The 27,826-nt window shown below is 39.9% G+C and overlaps 1 protein-coding gene across 3 annotated transcripts; it reads right to left on the reverse strand.

Moving 5' to 3' along the window:
* Positions 1 to 1,880: 1,880 nt before the first annotated feature.
* usp13 (ubiquitin specific peptidase 13) lies at positions 1,881 to 27,691 on the reverse strand. 3 transcript variants are annotated; one of them, XM_026345241.2, is made up of 21 exons: positions 27,013 to 27,691; positions 25,290 to 25,415; positions 23,608 to 23,668; positions 20,953 to 21,074; positions 20,427 to 20,569; positions 18,878 to 19,062; positions 18,426 to 18,523; positions 18,092 to 18,282; positions 17,237 to 17,308; positions 16,384 to 16,456; positions 15,329 to 15,454; positions 13,823 to 13,976; positions 13,165 to 13,339; positions 12,944 to 13,032; positions 12,130 to 12,252; positions 9,249 to 9,272; positions 8,714 to 8,857; positions 5,775 to 5,944; positions 3,728 to 3,920; positions 3,159 to 3,243; positions 1,881 to 2,736 (listed from the first exon to the last, which is right to left on the reverse strand). In XM_026345241.2, exons 1-21 carry the CDS (start codon positions 27,559 to 27,561, stop codon positions 2,640 to 2,642), a joined length of 3,000 nt encoding a protein of 999 aa, XP_026201026.1. In that variant the 5' UTR covers positions 27,562 to 27,691; the 3' UTR covers positions 1,881 to 2,639. The 3 variants fall into 3 exon arrangements, with proteins under 3 accessions (XP_026201026.1, XP_026201025.1, XP_026201024.1); XM_026345240.2 differs by having other exon boundaries at positions 16,363 to 16,456; XM_026345239.2 differs by having other exon boundaries at positions 16,351 to 16,456; positions 27,013 to 27,690.
* Positions 27,692 to 27,826: the final 135 nt, after the last annotated feature.

A 27,826-nucleotide genomic window follows, 5' to 3' on the forward strand; every position in this document is an offset into this window, starting at 1 on the left:
ACACTGTGCTGTTGTGACTCTATTCACATACACTTAAGTCATATCTGGATAAACACATAAGTTACAAAAGTCAACTTAAAGTAATCAATTCAGGAAAACCATGTAAGGAAAACTACAGAACCGGCACAAACTTATCTGCAAAAAGGCAACAGAATAAAAACAGGTGAAGAACCTTTTTGACATTTAGTTAAATGAAAAAAAAAGAGAATAAAACTCACAAAAGTACAATTGTACAATCCAAATGACTAAATGTCAACGTCTAGTGCACATGCTGACAGTGAAAACCCTTTTTGTGACAAACTGAACCGTTACGTTTTAACAACGTAGGGAAGAATGGAAGAGACCAAGCTGAAGGGAAAGCTGAAACAAAAAGGCAAAAATGCAAAGACGATAACATAGTCGGGAGGATGAGGAGGGAACTAAAGGTGCAGGGAAATTAAATTAATTGAGTTTCTGAGAACATTTTGACTACATCAATAAACCAAAAATCAACTTTACCACAAGGTAACGTTTGGTTTCTGAGATGAATTCATAGGAAGAACGGCAGAAACACAAGACTTGCATAGACAGCTGCATAGACACTGACCACCGCAGCAGCTTGTAAAGAAGGATCTGACGACATTGAGAGGCTGGGATTTAATAAAACTGAAGCTCTGCTCAGGGAAGTGTAGACACAGTGTTGTTAAAGGGGAGAACTACAGAAATAAAGCAGATTTTTATCTGTAATCTTCAGTGTTTATGTTATATGATGATGATATTTTGTCTGAGAGGACAATGGTCCTTAAGGTGAGAGACTTTTTTCTATGAATCATATTCCAACCACCAACTTCCACAGTCTTTTTCTCAGTCAACCCTGTTAGGAAATGCCAATTTATCGTCAAAAGGCGGTCTTCTCCTTAAATCAGAGGTAATAACATGCAAACCTTGTGAAACTGGAATTAAGTGTCGATGCCTCTGACAAAATACCAGTGTAACATTCTCTTTTTGAGGTGCAACCAGAATTAGGTTGAAGTCAAGTTTCATGGAGCATAGAAATGATAAGAACTCAAATATTGAGACAATGTTGTCAGATGCTGTAAATTCAATAGCAAACATACCTTTGCCTGCAGATTATAAACATACTGAGCAGATACATGAGAAGAGTGGAGTGCTGCTGGAGAATCCAGTATGAGCTTACAGTGACTCAACAGCAAAGGGCCAGTTCCATGTTCACTTTATTTAGGTACTAAAGCTGAAGAAAATGTTTTGTCTGCAGTGAGCACCTTGGAGTTATACATTCAGCACTTCAACATGTCTGTTAGTACATAGGAGAGAACCGGCTTGAGGAGACACGAGTCACTGTTCAGCTTTTATCATACAGTAGGTTCAAGACCACATTTGGTTGTAGTGCATATTGCTTTAGAAAAAAGTTCAGATGCATAAATGAATTAACTGACCTGTAAAAAGTGGCAACAGGTCAAGGGGAACATTCATTTTAACTTCTGGGTCACAGTCTAAATCTGCCAAAGTGATAAAGGAACCAAAGTGGACCAGGTGCAGGAGAGAAACTTCTGTTGCCTACCATGTACATATTTTGCAATTTGGGCATGAATGATTAATAAAAAGAAATTTACCACAGGGCTGAGGGATTCTATACATCTCACATGTACACTGATAGCTATCATACAATAAGCTTTGCTCATTTTAGACTTCAATTGCAAATGTCATATCTTCAGGGATATTAAAAGCCACTTCAAGGAATAACAGGTTGTGTTTGTTGCTGGTGAATAGTGAAAAGTTTAGTTCTACTGCACCAGGTGCAAAACACAATGCTGACTTAGTTTAAAAAAAAAAAAAGTGCTTTCAGTGAATGAAATATTACTACTATTTTTACAAAGGAGCCAGTGTACTGCATTTAGTAGCAGAAATTTCTTCCTAAAAGCGACAAACATACGTCATCTCAAGTAAAGCTGGGGCAAATGTGAGCCACTATCAGTCACTAATACTGTATATTTAATGGTAGTTTAGTTACCACCTATTCCTGACCTTCTTGGTGCTCTGCTTCATTCTGAAACCTCCACACAATATGCCTGATTTCTTTAAGTATCTGACCAAAAATATGTTAAGATTTCTTGGTGTCCCTTCAATTCCCTGGGGATGAAAAACATTCCTTTCTATTTTAAAGTAAAATGCAAACTCACCGGCAGCGCAGTAATTTCTAGTTTGTTGTTGCATTTTCAAAGCATTTCAGGGCTGGCAGTGAAGCACTGCCATTTCAAAATACATTTATAAAATGTACCACTTTGAAAATACTGGCACAGTAGCTGAAGGCATAGAGGAGAGAATGAGATTTGATATGTGACATTATTTTGTGGAAGTGGAAATTGCACAATCCCACTGTTCTTTTTTTTAACATTATCACTGAAATATACATTTAAAGCATAAGGTAACACAAATTCACAAAAAGCACGTTGCTTTCCCTTTCTGACCAGTGTTCCTGGTTGTTCCTGACATCACATTAAGGCGAGCAGCTGGTCTGAGAGGTTATTTCCATTGTTTCCACCATGGCTGTTATTACAGTGGTCTGCCAGTCTTCTGACTGAAAGACTGGGGGTTCTTTAAAGGTTGCGGGGTGGGTGGGTGCGGTGGGGGTGGTTAGTTTAACTGCTTGACAGTCGATGGTAAAAGTAGATGTAGCCCAAGTCTTTTGGAGGCCTTTCTGACAAACACACTTTGTGGTCGTTGTAGATCACCCACCTGCAGGAGGAGGAACATATTATTTTTGTGCTGTGTGGAATCCAGAGTGTGTGTGTGTGTGTGTGTGTGTGTGTGTGTGTGTGTGTGTGTGTGTGTGTGTGTGTGTGAGAGAGACTTAATTCAAAACTGACTCTATGAGAACGAAGGAAATGGGTCAATTTTATTTTTTCCATTCAGTCTAAACAGACTGTGATTTTGAATAATTTATTTTCAGACTTCTGGTGGCAAAAACCTAATAATAAAACTAATAGAATTTCTGTGAAAATAAATGAGAGATCACTGATGTGAAAGAAAACACATCCATTAAAACCGTTTTTTTGTGTTTTTTGTTGAACAGCACAGTTCCTCATTTTGACAAATAATCTTCCGTCAGCTTTGAAAAAACTAATAAATATAATTCAATCAAAGTCTGTACAACTCACCTTCCTTCCTTTTTGATGTGGCAAACATAATGTCCAGACATCGTGGACGCTCCCATGTGGCTGATGAAGGCAAAGAGCTCGTAACCTGGAAAACAGAAAAGTCACAAATGACACACGTTACTCACACGAGCGTCCATTTGTGTAGGCCTACATGGACACACAGCTGTGCACTGTGGGCAACGTCTCAGGTAATGCCACTGTAGTGCAGATTAAGCAGAGCACGCACACTTAATTAAAACTAAAATATACATAGTTAATTAAGAAGCAGAAGAGTCACAGTGTGTGCGTTGCTAATGAACTAGAAATCAAAAACTATCTACTGTTAATCACTAGTACTCACTTATTAACAATGCTTATGTCACAGAAGAGTCGTCTAATCACTGTTATTATTATGTAATAATGCAGATTAATTATTACATGAAGATGCTCTCTTACACTGTACTAATCCTGAATCCTGAACTGTAGTCTACTTCTAACCAAGTGAGACTTAGGATTAGAAAACGTATCTTTAGACAAGGGGCAATAAAGATTAATACATAAAACATACAACTACAGCTACGATCACTCACGTCCTGGTCCGTCCTTGACTCTTGGCCCTGACGTTTCTCTGTCTGGAGACAGTGTGGAGTCGCTGTGTGAGGTGGCGTTGGAGAAAGCGTTGTCGTTGGGCTCCGTGTCGGCCATGTCTGAAAGGGCGTCGCTCTCCTCCTCTTCCTCCGGGTGGGTGAAAATCCAGTCGAGAGCTCGTTCGAGGTTATTGTTCTGAAAGATGTTGAAACACCTCAAACACTAAAAACCAGTGTCCTTAAAATATCCTAAATTACATTTTAATATATGGTAGATGTCCTATAAAAATCTGTTAAGCCACAACTTTTAAAACTGATTTTATAAAACTTTTACAAATCATAAAACCTTTAGGTTCGTCTTGCATGTATCATACACACGAGGACGTCACGTTTTCTGAGAAAATCCTTTGAAATACCTTCATATCAAGTGGCTGGAGTAGCACAAACATTTTTTTGAAATATTGCAGTAACAGGAAACGTTATCATATAAAAGACATATTGCCTGCAGGCAGAAGGTATGAAGATACATTCAGGGCTAAGGATTAGACTTTTCATATGCTATCTCATTTTCTGTCTCTCTCTCCTTTGCTTGCTGCTGTATGATGAACAAACTGAGACCTAAATTTAGACTAACTTGGAACAAAAATAGTCCTATGCTGAACACGATAAAAAGAGCAATCATTTATCAGGGACGTAGGAAGTAAGTATCCATCTGTGCTAAATTCCCCATGATGGTGTTTGCTTTGAAGCCAAAACAGAGGTGCGACTTCCTGGAGAAAGTGAGTCTGAGGAGCATGTGGGGTTCAGGTTTTTCCTGTCTGTCTCTGTCAGGTCACTGAGGTTAAAAAAAACTTCCTCCCAATAATAAACCAGCCGCGAGACTCGTCTTTGTTTCACACTTCTATCCCCCTCGTGCGGGATACGTGTTTGCTTTTTCACTGTGGATGGCAGGCAGTTTGATGGCATTAGGGATGATAAACAAGGAAGCCTGGAGTCTATTTCTGGGTATTACCAACAGTCTGCTCGGCTATTTTTGCTGAGAGGGCAGTCAGAAACGCAAAGTATGAAATGTGAGAATCGGGTGCCATTTCAAAAGACGAGAGCTAATGAATTTGCTGTAGCTCCTCTTGATTGACAGAAAAAATAATCTATATGTTAGTCGTGCACATTTTCTATACACTTGTGAGGTGGGATGATGAAAGAGTCACTTAAACCTGAAGGGCTGCGTCAGAGGTGGCGTCCGTATGCTGCTGGGACTATTTGTAAACACCCAGTAGAGCAGACATCTTTAATCACTCTGACATGTAGGACCTCTTAAGTTTGCAGCTTGAAATGCAAACAAGTGGGTCAGCCAAGCCCATTTATGACCGACTGAGCTTGGTTTTCATCATCTCACCTTCGCTGTGCCCTCTTTTCTCAACACTTTGCCGTGAACAGACTTGACACTTCCGATTCTATTGCCTAGATTGCTCAAGTGTTTTTTGGAAGTGAGGCGTTCACCTGTTAGCGTTTCATTTATTTAAATAGCAAATCAGTGATTGACTAACTGTTGGGGTTTCATTTTCTTGTCCTGCACACTTATCAAACTGTGTGGGTGGTTCTTTGCCCTCAGATTGTCTCTTGTTCCAGTCGGACTCCTTTATCCTCATGTGTCTGTTAATTGTTTCTATTTCTATGAGGAACAGACTCAGGAATGAGCACCATTCTAGTCTTTTATAGCAGTCCAGACACGGTGACTGGCTGCTCCCAACATTCAGTCAAAGCAAATCACTGTTATTGCTGACACTTTCACAATACAATCAATCACTTTGTGCACAGCAGGAGGTTTTGATTAAAATACATACTAGGCCACAGGTGTTTGTAGGAGTAAATGTAGAAAGTAACAAACAGAGGTTGCTGCTCTATAAACTACTCTTTATAGGAATGATAAGGACTCATCAGGTGGCAGAAACTAATTACGGCAAAAAAAGAGGTTTTGGTGCCAGCTAATGAGAATAAAAGTTATCTATTTATATACAAAGTGAAAACATGAACAGAGTGAGCTACTGACCGTAGCTTTGAGTGCCCGGATGCTGTGAGTGCGGGGGAAGCCCATTGAAGTGAGGATGGCGATGCTCTCCTCAGGGGGTGAGCTGCCCATCGGGGTGGCACCCTCGGGGTTGTCACTGGTGGAAGGACCAGGATCCATCATGGAGGGCAGAGTGAGAGGTTCTGCAAAGTCTTTAAAAAAAAAAAAAAAAAAAAGAGGGTTTATGCAGCAGAATGAGATGCGCAGCTTTATTTTTATATCTGTCAGTGAGTTTACAGTATTAATCTTGAAGGTCAAATAGCTCAGACATGCATTTGCTGTTTTGCTTTAGTGAGAGAATAAACATGGCCGACGCCTTCTGCACTTCAAAACATTTTAAGGTAGAAACGTGTATTGTGTTTGACTTTCTGACAATTAAAGTTTGTTAACATTTGAACATTTTATTTTCTTAGTACAGCTACAGAACTTCTGACTCGGCTGAAAGAGAATTTTAATGATGGAGGCTGGTTCACTCACATATGTGCAGGAGGCTTCATGAATACAACTTTGGCACTGGAAGCAGTATCTGATGCAAATGTACAGTGTGGTTTGTCCACATGACAGAAATATGTGTTTATCTGTTTAGATAAATACACCCACACATACATTATTGAGATTTTCTTGTCTGTCTGTGTCACTTACAAAGTAAACTACATAAGAACTATAGAAGATATTATGATTTTTGGTGAATCTTTTAACTTAACTTTTAATTTCCGACTAGAAATCTGTGAGGATGAAACTTTAGAGTTAAGAAAATGATATGGTATATTAAAACAGTAAAAACTATCTGTAAAAGTATATAGTCTCTGTATAATATAACTAAGATTAAAGTGGTTCTGCTTTTCTACTTAAACTGCAGGTATTTCTACACTATTAACAGATTCAAATGAAAGTGAAGTGACCCTCAGCCTGGAAACAAGGACATCCTACGGTAATTACTCCATGGTTGGCCATAAACAGAGCCTTCATTACTGTGCTCGTCATAAATGAAAACGCGTACCACTTATCTCCCACTACTGTCTCTATCTCAGCCTCCTTGTCCCGTGTCCTTTTGATTGCCTATTATACAGTTGTTCTATGCTGTAGGAAGAAACCTGTCTTGCAGGCAGAGAAATAAAAGACGTAACTGAAAGGAGCGTGTTTGTGCATTTAGTTAAATTATTGTTAAACTGCTTATTATTTAACATAAACGTAAACTGTGACAGTTTCCATGCTTAACTCTCGTCCCAGCCTTTTACTAGAGACATCTATAAAGTTTACATGCACACTGGTCCTGTTTAATTTTCATTTGTTTTTTTAAACCAAATTCAGAGAAAAAGTATTACAAAATAAATACAAGTAAAACTGTAACCTTGCCTCCTATGAGATGTTTTAATAAATGTTATGTGCACCTGGAAACGTTTAAGAACAGTATGTAAGTGTATGTGATTTAGATGTAAAAATAATAAGCTGAAGTGATGCTGATGGAAAAGTAATGAAGCTAAAATGTGGAGGAAGTGGAGGAGTAAGTAACCTTTGAGCAGTGGAGAAGGTAGGAACGCTTTGCTGATCTTACAGAGCCTGAATGCAGCCCATTTTGCAGATGCATTAGGCCCATTTAAAAACTAACAGGCAGGGGGCTGCTCTCATTTCCATCCACTGTGGAGGCCCTTTACAAGCAACCAGGGAAATAAAAGTGACACAAGTTAACACCTCTGGGGAACGTCTCCACTACTGAGAGCCTCTACGGGAGACAAAGTCGGCTCTGACAACGATTCTTGTGATGATGTCGCAGACGGAGACACACAGATAAACGCCAGCAGTACACGAAGAGACGGAAAGACTGACATTTGCACAAACAGCTCGGATTTTTCTCTGAGTAACGGAGGAACTGGAGATGCGATGCATCTCTCGTTTTGAATTACCTTTGTGTTTAAAGGGTCCCACACAAATAAAAGAGCCTTGGCGTCTTTGTGTAATGTTTTGTGTCAGCATCTTCGAGTAAAGGAGATGGTAAACCTGCTGCAGAAATGGTTCCTGACAGGTTTGTATAGACAAAAAAGTGCAACTCAGGCTTCACGTGTGAGCTAACTACCTTGTTAAAACAGTCAGGTTGTGTTTAGTCTGAACAGCCCTAAATACATTTTTTTTTTTTACATTTTAATGAATGGTTTATTGTCTTTAACTCAGTGCTAATATCTCATGATTACGTCTCTAAACCCTTATTGAAACTTTGTAGCTGTTGTTCTGATCATTTCTCACTAGCATTTTTATTATTAACTATCAACATTAACTTAACATTCACCCTGTACTTCTTTTCATGACTATTTTTCCATTTTTCCTGGATTCAGCAACACAAAATTACCTAACAAGGTCCCTTTTGTTTTGAACATCTGATAACAACCAGATCGTCTGACGGCAACATTTTAGATCTCTGTTGAGAAAAGATCAAGAGTTGCAACCTTTTAACATTACTGACAGGCAGGTTAATTTTAAGGAAAAGCCCCTGAGCCCTTGGTGAACCCTCACTGGTTGAGGAAAACGATGCATCACTTTACATTAATGACACTTTGCTTTGTGTCACATGGGTCCTATGAAAACACAGGAGATCTGTTTTCAGGTAACACTCAGAACTACACTCTGACACTCTGACTTTATCATTGTCTGTAAACGCATCACACTGATCTACAGTTTTTTTTCTTCCTTCTTCTGCCATTGTTTTTCATGCAATACTGGCATGTTCACCAAACACCTACCCCTCGATCTGTGGGTCGATTTCGTTTTATCAACAGCGACTTGTTCATCTTTCTGCTTCTACTACAGCTATAACTTTTTTCTAAATAAGGTTAGTAGCACACTTGTTTGTACTCACTTACTCGACAAAAATTAAATATTCACCAGGTGCCTCAATCTCTTGTTCCCATGTAGTGATGTGACCTTACCAGGCTCCTCCATGTGGGCTATGATCCAGTTGAAGGCCATCTCGGGGCCCATGTTGCCTGTGTAGTAGACCGCCTTCCTACAGGCCTCCAGTGGAAAGCCCATCTCGGCCAGCTGCATTACTGCCGCCTCGTCTATTTCCGGAGCTGGGGACACGACAAATTGACATCAATAACAAAAACATACAGTTGCTGACTCAACAGCACCAACAACCCTCCAGTTTAAACAGCCACTCTCTCTCTCTTTGGGCCTCATTAAACAAAGAGACCAGAGGAGAATCAGCCCTGAGGGAGGTTTCTTTATTGAGGGATGATTTATCAAGGAGAGAAATGAGTCTGGCTAAAACGGGCAGAGCAACATGGAGAAGTAAAGTTTGTTTGGAAGCGGAGAGCAACTGCAGCACCTGCTCAGGTATACATCGTCTATGGTCTATAGCATTCATCACCACTGCCTGGTACCTGAAATACATTTTCCACGGCCATAACTTACATAAGACACAATGAAGAGTAGAAGAGAGGAGTGAAATTAAATACTCACAGTCTATGGAGCTCATAGAGTTATCTGAAAAAAGAAGAACATTTGATTATTTCAGGTGAAAACTGTAAAAAGAAATCAGATGCCACTGCATCATTGGTTTTATGTTTTTGTTTCTTTTATTTATGTGTGAACTTTTATTTGTTACGTTCACCTTTATTGAACAGGACGGTGTAGTACATAAACAGACAGGAACAAGGGGAGAATTAAGGATACAACAAATGTCCCCAGGTAGAATCAAGCACAGATATGGATGTAATGTGGTGCGCACTTTAACCTTTCAGTGTTGACACCCTAATCGTTTCACTTTACACACAGAGCAGATTCAAGTAACCTGCGAGAAGCATTCAAGTGGAGTTGATGTTGTTCTGGTGCGGCACTGCCACCACCTGTAGCGATGAGACGGATCGACTCTGCTGATGCCAAACAACGCTATCACAGCTTCAGCAGGTCAGGCTCAAACAAAACACACACGACTTTAGCAAAACTTAAAAAAAGTTTTGATCTACTGCCATGTTCACGGAGAACAAAAGATAAAAAACAAGTACATGAAATGATACAAGACACCAGTGTGATTTCTTTGGCTTTTAATCACCAGTATTTTATCTGTCTCTTGCTAAAAGCTTTAATTAAAGACATTTTAACAGAATGTGTATTTGCAATAAAAATTGGATCCCATAAAGTCAAAGTTTGCCGTTTGATTAGTTTCACCATCTTGCTGAGTGACTTCCTCCATCGCTCCTGTTTTTTTCATCAAATTATTTTTTCCATTTTAATCTTGAAGCGGATAACCTGATTAACAATGAACCAAAACCAAAAATCTATTTCTATGTGGTTTGTGAAGTTACTGCAGCAGTCTCGTGCATTAAATAACAGAGAAATGTAATTTTATAAATGGCCTGGAAGAATTGACTAAATGGATAATGCACACCCCTCAGAGAAATGTGGTTCGAGCAATGTACAGGAAGACACATCTGTGCTGTCCTGTGTAATCAATGAGAAGCACTGAAGCCTCTTGGAGACAGAAGAGTAACCAATGATTGATCACTGAGCATGGCAGCCGGAGGATAATGGACCAGTGGTTAATTTGCAACTGACAAAACACATGATATTGATGTGAAATAAAAAAATAAAATAAAATCAGCAGATGTTTTGAAAGCAGTATGTTTTGTCATTTCATCTGACACAATTTAAACCTTCGCTGGGTTTTGTCAATAGGAACAGAAGTGCTAAGGGAAGTCAAGAGAGGACAACAGCACAATAGAAATTCAAATTACTTTCCCAACTCATTCAAATGTATTGCATGCAAAAAATATTTACACATTCTTTCATGCATGAATTTTACAGTGGCCCTCTAAGATAGCTGCCTAGCTTGCTGCTGTCAGACATAGATATGAAATGTTGCAGAAGCAAAGCTGTTTCAGCTCACAGAAAGGATGCTTTAATGTGCTCTGGAGAGTTTTAAGTAAGAGCTGCACTCTTCAGAGAAGCCAAATCAGTTTGGTTGGAGGTCTGAGATAACAGGTACAAGTGGTAAAATATCAAGGCGCACTGAGACGAACATTCAAACTTCTGGTTTTGTCCTCAGGGTTTCCCAAGAAGTGGTCAGCTAAATGATTTTGGAAAGTTCCTTGAGCCTGCCGACGTGTGAAGCACAGCTAAGGCTGCCTGCAGATGTTACTGTGTCTTTTGCTCTGCTCTGCTCTGTTCTTTCGCCTCTTTTTTTGTGCTTTGAGCTTAAGATGGTACAGAACATTCTGAGCTTCACGCCTGCTAAAATATTAAGGATAACTTGATGTAACTCAGCTTTTCAAACAGCAGAAGAAGGAACAGAAGAATAGGAATTACAATCACAAAGGAGACAGAGACAAAGAAAGGAACAGAACAAGGGAGAATACAAAAAGGCTCAGGGTTGTGTACACTATCTGTACTACTGGAAAACCCACTAAGCAAACAGGTCGATGAACCAAAGTTTCTGGAAACATAGCAACATTATTGCGTGTGCGCTAAAACAAGCTCACAAGTTTCCAGTAGCTTATTCCCAGATCCCAGGGAAGAGCATTACAATTACAATAGGGATCTCCTAAAATCATTATAACTTATTAGGCTTAGCTGTGTTGTGAACACAACAACTTTACTGTAATTGATTGAGCATTGCCTTTCCCAAGGGACTCCATTCAATATGCCCTTAAGAGAAAACTCGCATGTCTTTTAGCAGAATATCATATTAGAAACAATTTCATGGATCATTTGAGTCAAAAATAACCTACACCTCCTTAAAAAAAAGGAGTTAGCAGCATTAGAGCAATACCAGTTACTTCTCAAAGCAACATTGACTAATATGTTTATTGTGTAGAATCAGATATACAGGTTCATATATTGAGTTGATTTTTTTTTTGTGTATGTAAATAGAATAGAAAATGTGTTTTGTGATGGGGGTAAAAAAAAAAAGAACAACAAGCACAGGTGCTCAGGGAAAGAAATGCCCTTTAAATTAATAATGGGACTGTGAAATTGAGGATGAAGGGCCAAAAATGCCCCCAGTCGTTAACAGTGCCATTTTGCACATTTTTTCCCAAGTATTCATGCATGAATGCAAATACTCCTGTGGGCCACACTAGGTGATTCATGGAAGTCCATGACCAGTGGGACCCTTCTCAGCCAATGGTGGGTGAAATAAAAAAATGGAGCAATGAAACCAACACAATATATCTGAACCAGATCCAAATGTTGGCACCACTGTTTATTTGACAATACGCAATTCAAATGAATGGAAAACGATGGTTTATTAAAGGGGTGGTGTTGTTAGCCCACTGACAACAGTACACACACACACACACAAACATCATTTGTACCACTTGGGAGTAAAATGTTGTATCCATACCTCTGGTGTCTTCAGGCAGCACGATGGGAGGCATGAGGTCGGGCAGCTCCTCTTCACCTGCCTGCAGCCCTGTGGCCCGCAGTCGGCTCAGATCCAGGAAGTCTGGAACATCTATGCCCAAATCTACACAGAACCAGACGAAAATACAACACAGAGGAAAATGCTGACATCTAGGCTCTGTCATGCTCTTTATTGCAGGCATCATTCAAATCTAAAAGCAAAAAGAAATGAATAATATTCACATTTTAGCACCTTGAAAGATGCTGTTAAGTAGAGTTAAATAAACTCTTTGCAGTATTACTCAAGCATCTGCTAGCTGTTTAGTGTCAGTAACACTCCACCTACTAAACTGTGACCATATAAAATTCTCAAATATAATATTAAAGAGAAAGATATACAAGTATCCGTTTAATTGTTATGTAGACATATCTAATAAGTGAAAAATGTCTTATTCTGTCAGTAAAGCCCTGAATCATTTAGTGACTGTGAATTTCTGCAATTAAAGCAGCAGCAATATTAGCATTTATTCATTTAATTTTCTGTGTTAAGTTACAATTCAAATGCCAGGATGAGAAATGTAATAGTTTATGACGATATGTCCAAAACGCCCAAGTGAAAACACTCATGAAGTGAACCAAAGTGAGTAATGGAGCGGTTTCATTTGCCATGATGTCTGTAAATCACAGTATAATGCTGCCCTCTGCTGAGCATTTGCAATATTACAAATGATAAAAAAAAAAAAAAAAAAACAGCAGTGTAGGCAAATGAAGGATGTCCTAAATCCAATAACCAGTGAAGTGCGACAGACGGTTACCTAGCTTTTTTGGCACCCAGTCAACCCCAAATGTGAACTTCTTGATCTGCACAATAAGATACTCTGGGAAGGAGGCAAAACGCGAAGTTCTGCAGAGGCAAATAAAAACCAAAAAATTAGAAGTAGCAGGAAGGATTCCAATGTTTGTCAATGCAACTAGTTCTAATATGCAGGGATGAAAAAACATGTGCCAGGCCTGAGAACAGGTGGACCAGACTTACTTGACTCCTGCTGACTTGGCTTGCAGCGCTGAGCTCCAGAAGTCTGGGACATTCTCTGGTTCAGTGAAGGCCTGCAGGCAGGCAGTGAAGGGGATCCGTGCTCTCACTGGTTCAGGAGGAGCCCGCATGTTCTCCTCAGCCTCCTTCCTCTTGACCTCGTATGCCAGTAGCTCCTCTGGATGCATAAAGACAAAAGCATGCAGAATAAGCTGGGAACTAAATTTTCAAAGGTCACATTTACTTACAGTAATTATACCAATATGGTTAATATTGGTATAGAATACGTGCTACTTTCATATTAGCAACCTTTAAACAGTTAATACATTTTGTCACACAGCGTACCGTCAGGCCAAGAATGCACATTAGCAGTATGCATATTCAAGACCATAAGTAGTCACTATTAGAGACAAACAAGCTCCACAGCTGTGACATCTCAAGCTCCTCTGTGTGTGACCTGCTGATTTTCTTTGCAGCTGGTGCCACCTGAGCCCAGTGGCATGACAGCTGTGCTAACAAGGGCAGATGTGGCTTCCTACTGCACAAGAACACTGTGTGTGTGCGTGTGTGTGTGTGTGTGTGTGTGTGTGTGTGTGTGTGTGTGTGTGTGTGTGTGTGTGTGTGTGTGTGTGTGTGTGTGTGTACATGGGGGTTCATTTACCGCGATTGGTGGCAGCCTCAATGGGGGCTGGCAGCTGGATGCAGTAGTCCACTCGCTGAGTATAACGCACGCGACGTGTCTGGCAGCATTGAGTTCGCTCCTCCACCAGGAAGCGGAAGACATCACTTGGATTCTCTGAGCCTGCGCTGTTCCTCTGCAGAAACAAAATTCAGGGAGAATAAGAGGACAAGTTTAAATATCAACGACAAAGTCAAGCAGATGAGATGAGTTTGATGTTTTTTGTAAACAGAATGAAAATCGGCATTTTTCCCCACATTTTTGTTCAACTAATTCTTAGTGTCAGATTAAATATTTCTATTTACCTCCAAACAAAACAAAAATAAGTCCAAAAATAAGTCATATTTATTACATTTATGTTCTCTAAACTTGAAGCACAATTATGTGTGGGCATATGCAATAGCTGTTATAAGAAGAACTGAAGATATCTTCAACACAACTGCTGTTTTGACCCACATCTCAGTTGTACATAATGTAGATGCAGCTCTTTCATTTTAGGAGTACCCTCAATTAACCCTACTATCCATAAATCACGGTGTTACATTTTTTCAGAATCGTGTTTGCATTAATCATCATCAGCGAGAAGCTCTGTGTCCTCACCGTCTAAATGAACTGCAGGGGTCATAGAGGTTTACATTGCGTTTATTTGAAGTCCGTGATGAAGGATGGCATCGTGACTTAACACATCAGTTTACATGTCAGCCTCTGTGCAAGCCAGGCTGTCTATTATAAGAAGTTACAGAAATACACGTTATAATTTCTACTCAGGCCAAATATGCAGGCTGATACAGACAGAGGAGAAAATGTTGCTGATGGTGGTGGCTTCAGCTTCAGTCTATGTCTGGACAACTAAATGAGTATCTAGGTTACTGACAGCTGTAGAGTATTTTAAAGGAGAGGAGGAGAATGAAGGTTTTGTTTTCAAACAAACCACAAGCACAACACATATACACATTACACAGATCGCAAGGCAAATATAAAAAAAACTGAGGTTTTGTGTGGTTGATCCTGACGACATGCTGTGGAAGAAGTGTCAGATTGAAATCATGTCATGTCTCCTGCAGCTGAGACAGAATAGGAAGCATTATCTGGCCTCCTCGTGTAACTGATAGCATCGAGCTAAAAATAGCCCGGTTGAGAAATACATGTCAGAGCACCCCATGTGTAAGAATCAACCAAGGAGAGAGAGTGCTGTGTTTAGTGAAAAACAGATCCTCTCCTCCCAATCAACTGTCTGTCAATGTGGGTCAAAGGTCAAACATGACCCAGACATTTTGTAAAAGTGCGTTTTGTGAAAACAAACTATTGAATTTAAAAGTTTGACATATTGATCTTATAAAAACAAAAGTACAATACTTGAATAGTGAATGTCTTCTTCAAAGTTACAGTAAATTACAATAAGACAACAACTGAATCATCTGCATGACAACTGACACAACTAGGACAGTGACATGAGGTTGAAAAGCACAGACGTTTAGCTTCACTCACCTCCACCAGGTTGATCATGTGCAGGAGGAACTCGTGGGCATCTTGTTGTCTGTTTGAGGAAAACTCTGGGTGTCCTCTGCTCACCAGGGCCTTCAACATCCGGGGAGAGACGCCTTTCTGCTGGTGCTGGAATGAAAACATTGGGGTGTCACACACACAAACACACACATACACACTGATTGCGCATGACTCGCTTGTCTCAGAGAGATGTGTAAGACAGCAGATCACCTGATCTGAATATAGTAAGAATACACACTTTTTGGGGGGGCGGGGGTGGGGGGCTGTGAGAACCAGGATTTTGACACAAGAAAGTCCAATGAATCAAATGGAAAACCTGCATCCCTACCGCTCATATGCAGACCACCATATCCCAGCAGGTGTCCAACAGAACGTTTGGCAATGAAATACTTATTTAAAGCCGATGTAATCGGGAGGTAATTGTAATTGGCGATATTTCTGTAACAACAAAGAGTACAGCATGCCAACACAAGCCCATCCCCTATATATTCCCAGCTGCCAATACGTGTCCTAACCCCACTCCACTATCACATGTAGAGGAAGTGCGGGATCACAGCCCTGCCCTATCAATTACTGTGGCTGGTGAGGCTTTAGAAGAAGCCTGCAGCTTAAAGAACTAATGTTGAGTCTCACTGGGCCTTAATGATTTTCCTCTTCTCGTTTCCTGCTAGCAGTGTACTGCAGTGTGTGGCTAAAAGGCAGTGGTTTCATATAAAGCGAATTGAAATCAATAAAGCAAAAAAAAAAAAAACACCAAGAAATAACCACATAAATGAGCTGCTCGAGAACTGGAGAGATTATAGGAAATAAAAGGCGATAAACAAACACAGTTACTCATCATCTGCTCACAGCACTTCTCAAACAACTGTTTACACAGCCTGCATAATCTGGCCACTTTACTAACAAGGACAAACTATGGCTTGATAATCTAAAAGGACTCATTTTGCCACCAGTGAGTATCACCATACTGTCAGTTATGGACCCAGTTTTGGAGCTGGACATACCCAGTTTAATACCTTGTATTCTTCTTTCATCACCTGTTCAATGAGCTCAGATTTCATGGGTGGTTTGGAGTACTGGCCTGAGAGCAGTCCATGTCCCAGTTTAGCCCTGTCAGACAAACAGCAGAGGCATAAACATTAAAACACACAGTCAGTCTTTCAGTTTTCCTCGTGTTGGGGTTATTTCTTTGATGCTGCTCACTGAAGTCACAGCATATTATTGTATTGTTGGAACTGGATAACTTCTGGATTGTCAGTCTCACAAACCTCAACTCATTGTTTTCACAATTAAAGTGTCACATATTGTTACAATATAGAAACCCAGCACTCTTTTTAAAGAGTGTTGTGTAGTTTTATTCCCTTTTGTGACGTGTATCAGTAGAGACATTTCCCCTGTAGTAAAGTCTTGTATGTACAACCGTGGTCTCATCTTTCTTAGCTACCTGAATGCAAGATGATAATTTCATCTTACCAAAAAAAAAAAAAAAGGGAGATTCACTCTAATGCTGCTTTTAGTGCTTTTAAAAAAATATGTTGTGGGGTCGTGGGGTCATGTTTTCTTTAATGACCTGATTTGTGCCAGCAGGTAATATCAAATATGGATAAAGTATCTTTATCTGGCAACGTGCCTGAGAATATGAAAGATAACTGATATTCATCACCTGTCTGGCTACTTACCACTCAACATGGCCCCAGCATGTGACAGGCATCTTTCGACACACTGGCTTACGTGACAGAATACACCAAGTGTTGTTTACAACACAAACAACTTGTTGGAAAAGTAAGCTTTTACTCAAAAACATATGTATTATTTATTTGCTTATAACCACCTTCTTCAGGTTGTTTCCGTATTGTCATAGCTGCATTATTTTACACTAGAGTCACTTACATTTGTGTGGCGAAGTCCTGGGTGGGGTCAAGGGGTGAATAGTCAAATATCCTCTGAAGATTACCAACATACCTAAAGATCGAAATACAAGTCACAAGCTCACCTCAGACAGAGCACATGAAACACAAGACACGTGGAAACGCATGAGGTACAGACACAAGTCCCGAACACCTTCTACTGGCAGGTGTTGTTTCAATTAAAAATAGTTTTTTATGATAAATTTATGTTGTTTTGCTCTGTATTTACACCTATACCTAATCCAGAGCAGTAATCACCGAAAAGAGGTCATCAATAAATACATGCAACCAAATACAGGACGCTAAAAAAAAAAAAACAGATACTAGAAAGATGATTTTCACCACAACGTAATATTTAAAACACTAACTGTGTTTCAATGTTGTTTGTCAATGATTGGTCCCTGTTTGTCATTTTTACCAGTGCATCTGCAGCTGATTTAACATCTATTACATGTGTAATGTTGCTTAGAAAATAGCAATTGCTAGAATAACTGTCAATTACATACCTGCATATCATATGTTTATTAAGTACAGCAACTTTATTATGTGTTTTGATTCAATTACCAAAGTGTTTATAATGTTTTATGCCTCTGCCAACCAGTTAACAGCAGTTAACAGTTTACATGCATGAGCCCAAGTGGATGTTTGGGACAAATTTAAAGAAAATTTCCCCAAGGCAGTACTGACACACCATGTAAACAAGACTGAGATGCAAGAACAACCTGAAAACATAATAGCTCCAGTTTTTGTTGTTGCCAGCATTCTATTAGTGATAAAAGTGAAAAAGCCATTTATCACATTATCTTGTAAACTACATATACAATTATACAGTACTCACATCCTCTGGAAGTCTGGGATGCTGAAAAGCACCTGCATCACTGTGCTGAGGTAGCAGCTGTTGCCCAGGCTTCTGACGCCTGTGTAACCAGAGCCGTACACCGCCTTCAGCTTCATGCCCGACTCCTGGATCACCTCCCATTCACTGACCCGCGGTCGGGCGTTATTGTCTGTGTGGTGCCCGTTCTCTGTCTGATGTCACAGAGAGGAGAGCTGGGTGTGAAGACTTTACTGTGGAGGCTGCTGTAGACAGAAATCTCTCTGTTCTCGGTTTTAGTTTGGCAGATGGTTCTAAAATATATATAAGAGTGAATAATACAGTCAAGACAACTTACTCTTTTCTGCATTTGTAGCATGTCTATTCCAAAGTGTGACAAGTGCTCTGATATGTGGGGGTCCAACACAGCTTCTTCCTCTTCAAATGAATAGACATCTGAAACCATAAGACCATAGGATTTAAAAGGAAGATGTCCTGAAGAAACACAACCCACTGTTAGCGTTTTATTTAAATTAAGTACATCAGTGGAGCAGGATATTAGAAAACATCGGAATATAATCTAATCCAAGACCGCTAATGAGGCTGTTACACTGTTACATTAATGCCTCTCTGACAATAATTCAACTAAAAATAAGCTCCACTAAGAGCTATCAACAACAACAGAGGAACAGAGAAGTTTAAATATTGTAGCAATTGTATTCGATTTGTTTCCTAAAATGTTGTTTTGCGATCTTATAAACAGATTCTGTTTTCATGGAACTTTTGATAATCATGTAATGTGTGTCAGACCTGCTCCATCTGGGGTGATGTTGTCCAGCTTGACGGCCAGGGGATAGTTGGTCTCTCTGTAGTGCTCCAGGGCATGGCCGTTGCCTCCACTCCCATCAAAGAACCACTTACCACAGAGCACTGCTCCATCTGTCAGGTTCAGCCACAGGTTTTCTCTCATCTCGCACTTCTGGCACTTCCAACCACTGACAACAGGAAAACATTGACTCTGTTGATGTTGTGTTTTTTTGTTTTTTTTGTTTTTCACAGCGCTTAACTTTTTCCACATTTTGTCATGTTACAGCCTTATTCCCAAATGGATTGAATTCCTTCTTTATTCTTCAAAAAATACCCCATAATAAGGGAAAGTGATTTATGAAAAAGTTTGCAATATTTGCAAATTTATTAAAAAAAAAAAATGTTCATAAGTATTCCAGCCTTTGCTCAAAACTTCGTCAGATCACCTTTAGCATCAATTACATCTTCAGGTCTTTTTGAGAACGATGCTACAACCTTTTTTGTATTTTTGGGCTGTTTCTCTCATTCTTCTTTGCAGTACCTCTTAAGCTCCATCAGGTTGGATGGGGCGCGACAGGGCACAGTTATTTTCAGATCTCTCCAGAGATGTTCAATCGGGTTCAAGTCTGGGCTCTGGCTGGGCCACTAAAGGACATTCTGAGTTGTCCCGCAGCCTCTCCTTCGTTATGTTGGCTGTGTGCTTAGGGTTGTTGTCCTGTTGAAGGTTTTCTTCAAGGGTGTGTCTGTACATTGCTGCATTCATCTCTCTCTCAATCCTGACTAGTCTCCCACTTCCTGCTGCTAAAAAAACATCCCCACAGCATGATGCTGCCACCACCAAGGTTCACTGTAAGGATGCTCAAGAAAGAGTCCCAGTGGTTCCAAACTTCTTCCATTTACGGATGATTGAGGCCACTGTGCTCACTGAGACCGTCAATGCTGCAGAAAGTTTTTTGTACCCTTCCCCAGATTTGTGCCTCGAGACAAACCGGTATCAGAGGTCTACAGACAATTCTTTGGACTTCATGGCTTGGTTTGTGCTCTGACATGCACTGTTAACTGTGGGACCTTATATATACACACACACACACACACACACAGGTGTATGCCTTAATAATCATGTCCAATCCACTGAATTTCCCATAGATGGACTCCAAGTTATCAGCGGAAACAGATGCACCAGAGTTTTGAGTGCCATGTCAAAGACAGTAAATACTTATGTACATGTGAATTTTTGTAATTTTTCATTTTTAATAAAATTACAAAAAAAAAAAAATCACTTTGACATTACTTTTTGTATAATTGTAAAGAACATAATTGATTTATCCATTTAAAATACAGCTGTAACATAAATTGTGGAAAAATGAAAATGTGAGATGTATGAAATGTGAATACTTTCTGGATGCACTGTATTTCTTGTTTTTCCTCAACAATTAAATATATTTTAGTCTAAACATTTAGACTCTTAGAACACAGAGACAAGATTAGTGAAAACCACCACACACATACGTTCAGGTTCACTTTGCAAATTATTCAGTGCAGCTGCCCTAACCTTGGTGGGATTCTGACTCCATTATCCAGCTGTCTAAGGCTCCTGGCATGTTTGGACACCTGGATCTCCTCCTCCCAGGATTCAGGCTCCTGCTTTTTATAAGCTGATGGTGCATTCAGCACTGCGTCACAGGCGATGGTCACCTGGGCATCAGAAGAGACAGCATAAACATTATCAGCCACAAAAAATCTGTGTGACTGAGGTCCCATATATACCCCATATTAGTCATACACCTAAAGGGTCCAAGTGAGCATGCAAGGTTTATGTCAAATGAAAGAACATGAAAGCCACAGCCATGCCAAAGCCAAGCTCTAAAAAAACAGGTGTGAAACATCTCCTCTAAACTCCACGTAAACAGCCACACATGGATTTACATGTCTTAAAGGCACCTCAGAGTTGTTCCCACACAGTTTCTTTTCTGGTAGGCAGGAAGGCCTTCTACTGTAGCATTTCTATTCAAATCCTCCACCAAAAGCTTTTTGACATGCATAAAACACACAAAGCCCATGCAGCACAACTCACTGACCAGAGCGGGCAACTCCTCAATATTTGGTAAGGCAATCTCGAAGTGGTCTGGGAAAATGACAAGCTTGGCCTCGTCTTCATATTCATAGTCCTCGCCGTTAAAATCACGGTTTAGCTCTAAATCTTCGAGGGAGGAAGCAAACACTCAGTCAGCTACAGTTAGACAGTGACTGAAGACACTGCTGACTTACATTACTTACCATTATTATTTGTATTAATCCAATTATTATTATTATTATTATTATTATTATCATTATTATTATTATTATTATTATTATTATTATTATTATTATTATTATCATGTTTGTTTTTGGTTATATTTTCGTTCTTTTCTGTTTCTAACTGCAAACAGAAAAAGCCTAAATAAAAAATTATCAGTAGTTTTTTTTTTCTTTTTACAGCAGTGACAAGACGACTTTAATATGACTGTTTCCCTTATTATTTTATTACTAATTACAAAATAAACTAAATCATTATAATCTAAGCCACAAATAACAAGAACAGGAAAAACTGTCCATGTCAGTCTCCTATAACCCAAAGTTACAATCCTACCTTAGTCGTAGTAGTTTGACCAATAGTCAAAACCCCAAGACATTTAATTTACTATCGCGTGAAATTATAGGCTAATTAAATAAATCAACAGACAGAAATTTTAGGACATTTTTAAGAGCAAAAAAAAAACAATCGAGAAAATTATTGACAGATTAACTGAAAATTATTTTCAACTCAATTATTATCAGAGGAGCATCAAATGTATATAATGTATAATGTATATAATGAAGAAGGTGGAACCAGAAAGTTTGTTGGATGCTGTGTCTCAAAAATATACTCACTATATATATATATACACATACACATACATACATATACAGATAGATAGATAGATAGAGTATATTAATATATATAGTATATTAAACATTTTCTTCTGTTGAGTTTCAGCCTTTACAAAACATATGGCATTGAGCCAGAAAAGATTTCTGGCCTCTTCTTTCTCCGTATAGAGATGTCTGTTGTCAGCCTAAAGTCACGTAATGACTCATGAGAAATAGGATTATAGGTTATCCCTGACATTGTTATTGTGCCCATTGGTTTCATGGCAACGTCTGACGTTAGCTGTTAGCGGCTTGATTAGATCACTGGACTTGTATGGAGATGACGGAGGATTCATACATGCATGTTGTCACATCAAAGATCCAAAGCAGATGACAGAAAATAATTCAAACGGACAGGAGCATCTAAGGAAAGATCTAACAAATGTCTAAAGGAGGGCAGAGATCAGATCGGAGGAAATGAACAGTAAAGTCTAATAAAGTCGAGACAAAAGAATGAATAGAAATGGAGGAGAATAACAACGGGCGAGAGGGGCACCTGGTCCTCTCCGAGCAGCGTCATAGCTGCAGTACAAGTGTGTCAGCCTAAACAGGAGGTTGATGGGCGGTGGCAGCTGAGAGGGTGACAACTGACAGGAGGCCGCCCCGCTGTAAACCAAGCAACCCCTCCCCACCCTGACGACGAAAAGGAGGAGTAGACCCTGCTTTGATTTAGTTACCAACCACACATACAAATAAATGGGCTATATTTAGAGCACAGAAGGAGGAGGAGGAAGAGAGGTCTCATCATGGGAAATATGTGACGCTTTGGGTAAAGGCTGACTGGAGGGGCAGCTGCTGGGTCACTACAGTGTGACAAACAATAACACCAGCTTAGACCACACCATTCACATCTAATTTAATATTAAACAGCCTCTAACCAGTGGTAGAAACTAAAACATAAATCTGTACATCTGTAAACCTGTGATCTTATTTTCCGCTTCTATTGTCTACATTTCAAAGACAATTGTTGTATTTCTTTCTTTCAAATGACACATTTTTAGAAAAATTACAGTATTAAGATATTAAAACTTAAAATGTTGATAACCTCACTGTGATCTAGATTTAAGAAATCTTAGAGAAGAAAAAAATTAAGAAGAAAATTACTAACTAAATAGAAAATACACAGGGCTGTTCAAGAGCTCGTCACCCTTTTAAACATAAACTTGTTGAGTCTCTTCATCTTATCTATGACTTGTTAGCCATTTCATCATAATTAGATTTTCTCTCTTAACTTTATGAACCATTTTGCTTAAATAACCTTTTAAAGCCTTTAACCTTTTTATTTATTTCCCCTATAAAAAAATAGACTAGATTTTTACATATTACATTACATATTATCAACAGCAACAAGTCCAATACCTTTTTCAAATAACAGAGTACTGATTACTTTAATTACATTTTACAGTATGTATTCAAATAAGGTAAAGAATTTAAAGTGGCACTTTAAAGTGATAATTTACTACTAGTAATGGAATATCTTTATCTGAGTAGATTTTGTGTACCATACCACCTTTGCTTAACTGTATACAAATAAGCTTAAATTAGCTCCACCTTCACCAGCTTTAACATTAAGTGCTAACTCTGCACTGCCGCATCAGTATTAAAATATCTAATAATGTAAGAATATAACGTGAGTCACAGCGTCAATGTTTAATTGGAATGATAATATTTCCAAAGGTTTACTGAAGGCACTTTTTAATGTAATAATGTGATAAATGACTGATGCGTTTCCTTGATTGAATGATCTGAATTCCACCTCTAAATGACAAGTACAATTAAATTACCTAGAAACACTTTTCCGTTTCTTCGTCTGGGGATGGCTCCTCCTGCAGCTCCTGTGGCTTTCTGTAGGAAACAGGAAGGAAGAGGGATTCAATTAGATTAAAGAACCCTCATCAAATTAAAAACATCTTTTAGCACCTTGCATAATTGTCTTTGTAATATGTTGAGAAAAAGCTGTGACGCTTTGCTTTCATCCAGATCCAGATGGTTGTCATTTTGTTAGAAATAGATGCTGGATGTTCCGGTTTGCAGGTCAGGTTACAACACATGGGGAAAACCCCTAACACGGCAGTGTCAAAATTAAAGAACGATAAATTGAACCGCTTATGTTGCAGAGTTGGCCTTGTAGACTTGGGCTTGTCTTTGCCTGTAGACTGTGTCATCGTCTTTCTCTGTCCTTACTATATTTCTCTTTTCTCTTCACTACATAGCAAAGTAGAAACTCAGCATGGTAAAATAATCTTCAACAGACTCATGTATAAGCACTTTCAGGCTCCATTTGTGGCTCACTCGACAAAACAAAAAAATATTCTGTCAGGAAATTCACACAAATCATCTATGTGCCACTCGACTGACTGGCAGCAAAACAACCTAAAGCCACCGACTGTTTCCTTCCAGTCAGTTCAGGCTCAGGTGACTGCTTCCCATCGTTCACTTGGAGGAGAGGAAGACGTGGTGGGCAGACGGACAGAAAGACGGAGAATGCTGACACACTTGAGACCAAATGGACTCCTGGGAAAGGAACAGCAGACACAGGAGCCTGCAGAATGTGAGCAGCTGTTTCTGGCCAGATCCAGGCATGGAAATAGCAGCTCTTTACAAAGCAGAGCTTATCTGGAGGCAATTAAAGCCAGTGAAAAAACACGGCAGCAGTTAGGGCCTTTGTTGTTCACCAAGATGGCAGGCCTGTGTACATGTGCCATTTGTTCATAAAAAAGCAGGAGAGGTCATTTTTTTTTATACGGGATCGCCAAAAAAAAAAAAAAAAAAAGAGAGAGAGAGATAGAGAGAGAGAAACTCAAATATGCAATCCACTGTAACACCACCAAACCTCAGAGGTTAGCAGAGTTGAACCAATACAAACACGTAACACTACAATCTTGGAACATGTCTGTTGCTGGGTTGTTGTTTTGGTTTGTAATATATTTAAGATGTTCCTGTTATTTCATCTGCCTCACGTTTACTCTGTTACTTAATGTTGTTCACTGTATTTCTTGGTGATTTCTGTTGCAGAATTTGAACTAATGAAGGTAAAATGAGGGATTACCTATTTAAACCAAAGCAAACATCCATATTATTTGGTTTGCAATTGCAACAGACTGGCTTTGTTTACTACATAATTAGCACTAAATGTGCATGTTCCCTCAGGAAGATCTTATGAAATTAGTAGAAAATGGCAAACCCACAGAGGTTAGGTGGTACCGGCGCCATGTAGCTACAAACGGAACAGTGTGAAAGGTTAGAGCTGTGACGCGGTGGCTACAGATAGAGAGATACAGAGCTGAAAACATAAAGTGTGAGCCACAAACAGGCCGCAGTCTGAAGGTCAAAACAGCCAAATAAAACAAAACTAATTAAACTAAAAATATGTTTCCTCATTCATTCAGCACCACCTTCATTATTAAGTGAATATTTATAACACAGATGCATATTCTTGGCAAAATGCAAAGACAGCAAAACGTACCTCTTTGACATGTCGTTTGAGGTGCATGTAAACACTCTGTCCTGTTTTACGATAATGTCTCTCCACATGTTCTCGTCCAAAGCCCAGGAATGTGTTCATACACACATACAGACCTCCCTCAGATTCCTGCGCAAGCAAAACAAACAGTAACAAAGCAGATCAGCGCAAGGTAAGCACTCACCAACGCAGCAACACACAATTATATATCCACAGAGAAAGAGCTGACAGGGATGACGGTGAGGCCGCCATCACTGGTCGGGCACCCTCACATAAAAAAGAAATCACGCTTGAAACAAGAACATACCCTCTACTGAAGGCCCTCATTTGTACTGCAGCTCCACTAAATCAGAGTTACAAGTCTCAAAACATTCAATTATTCTCTAATACTTTGACTTCATTTCACTGACAAAGCAGTTTTTGAAACTACTAGTGAGCTCCGGTGGCCTGGACCCCACATTACGTTGACTTATTGTATCTGAAACATCTCGTCACACTCAGAAGATGAGCACGTGACCAGCAGCTCACATTTAACCTGTCATGAAATGGCCGTTAAAACGAGCGGCTTGAATTCTTCATACAGAAACACCCTCCTGCGCCTCACCGCACGGATTGGCCTTAGACAAAACACACATCAAGTTTACACCTTCAAAGTTAACCTAAATCTGCAATCACTTATAAACCCCCTGTGATAAACCTTTAAGTGGCCCGGAGTGACATACGAGCTCCTGGAGTGCAAGGATAAAAATAAAGCGGTGCTCTGGTCGACATGATGAACTCCAGACAGCTGAGTCACCTTTATAAAGAGATTCAGTGAAGAGAAAGTAGGTTTTCATTGTAAGAGAGCATTTAGGGTTTAAAAAAATATCACTGAATCATCTCTGTGACATATGTTAAAGTATACAGAAGAGGCTTTTTAAGCTTTAAATTAAGATTTAGATTATTCTCACACATGTCTGAAACCTATGAAGAACAAAGACTGACAAATAAAAACAGGTCACAAAGTGGGTCGGGTGTTTTTTCTCTAATAAATATCAACCTAGTAGCACAGAAACACAGTGTAAATGTCACTCCGGCTCAGTTCCGAGTTAAAAAATAAAACGTTTAAGTCCAAATCTGAGCCCCACACTACCACCATGAGTATGGATTTTGCTTTTAAGTCAATATAAAGTCCAGATTGAACACAGGTGTTAATTTTAGGCCATAAACTGGTCGTTTAATAGTATAAAATTTACTGTTCGAGCATAGAATAATGGAAATATCACAGTGCCGGTGACACACAGCATCCCCTCTCTCAGACAGATCAGTGGCAGTGGAGTTAGGAAACACACAGGAGAGCTGCTGCTGAAGCAAAGCTCGGCCAGGTGTGTTTACCTGTGGGTCTAATGCTTTAATTGGCTTCGTTAAAGCTGAGCTGCAGCACAAAGGGAACCCCCACCCACCACCACCACCATCCACCACCTCCACCCTCCTCTTCACCCCTTCTCTCCTGACATGTAAACATGCGTTGAATTCTTCATTTCCTTTTCAAGTTCACGGGGAAGCTGCGCATGGAGACCCATATATGAAAACACACACACACACACACACACACACACACACTGGAGCAGCTTCACGTGGTTTGTTAAACCAAACCAAAGCAGGGACGCACGTTTTTTCCCCTCCCCTGAAACCGAGCCGAGCCGAGCCGAGCCGTGTGTGGACGACAGACGGGGGCCGCACTTACGGGGGAGTCGAAGGAGAAGGCGCACTCGCTCTTGAAAACCCTGTCCCCCGTCCTGGGGACCCTGATGGTGGGCATGTACGGGACCAGCAGCTCTCCTAGGTCTGCAGCCATCTTCGCATTCCTGCTTCTCGCAGCACAGTGCCGCGGAGCCACCGGAGCTGCGCTGTCAGAGGAGAGGATGCTATTTTTAAAGCACCCCGTCTCTACATTCCTCCGGCCTGGGTGGGTGGTGGTGGGGGGGATGTGACGCTGAAAAACATAAAAATAAAATGACACGGGAGTGGAGGCTGGCTGGTGATCAGGGCGTGAAGGCTGATGTTCTTCTTCTTCTTCTGTGTTGTTGTTGTTTTTTTTTTTTTTTTTCTTGCAAAACGCTTTGACCTGCGCAGATATTACATCGCTTCTGTTGACTGTGGTGACGCCGCTCTGCACGCAGGAATCTTTTTCCCAGCAGGGCCCCTCCCTCCTAGGAGGATGATTCATAAAGCCGCCCACACCTACTACTACAAGCATGTTTCCAGCTGCAGCCTTCAGAACAGGAGGCGGCATGGAGGACACTGATTTTATATAGGTTCAGGATCCGACATGCACATTATAATGTCACAATAAATAAATGTGATCACAGTTTTAAAAAAAAAGAGACATTGCAAAAGGTTTTATATCCTGAATCTAACTTAATATTCAGCAGCAACGTTTGATCACCTCCAATCCAATTTTAGGTCTTTTCATCATTAGACAACAATGATGTTGTTGCTGCACAGCTCTGCCACCAAGTGGACAATACTGTTAGTCTAAACATGTACACTGTAGTAAT

The sequence above is a fragment of the Anabas testudineus genome, chromosome 4, assembly GCF_900324465.2.
Source record: "Anabas testudineus chromosome 4, fAnaTes1.2, whole genome shotgun sequence".
In the NCBI taxonomy this organism is placed as follows: domain Eukaryota; kingdom Metazoa; phylum Chordata; class Actinopteri; order Anabantiformes; family Anabantidae; genus Anabas; species Anabas testudineus.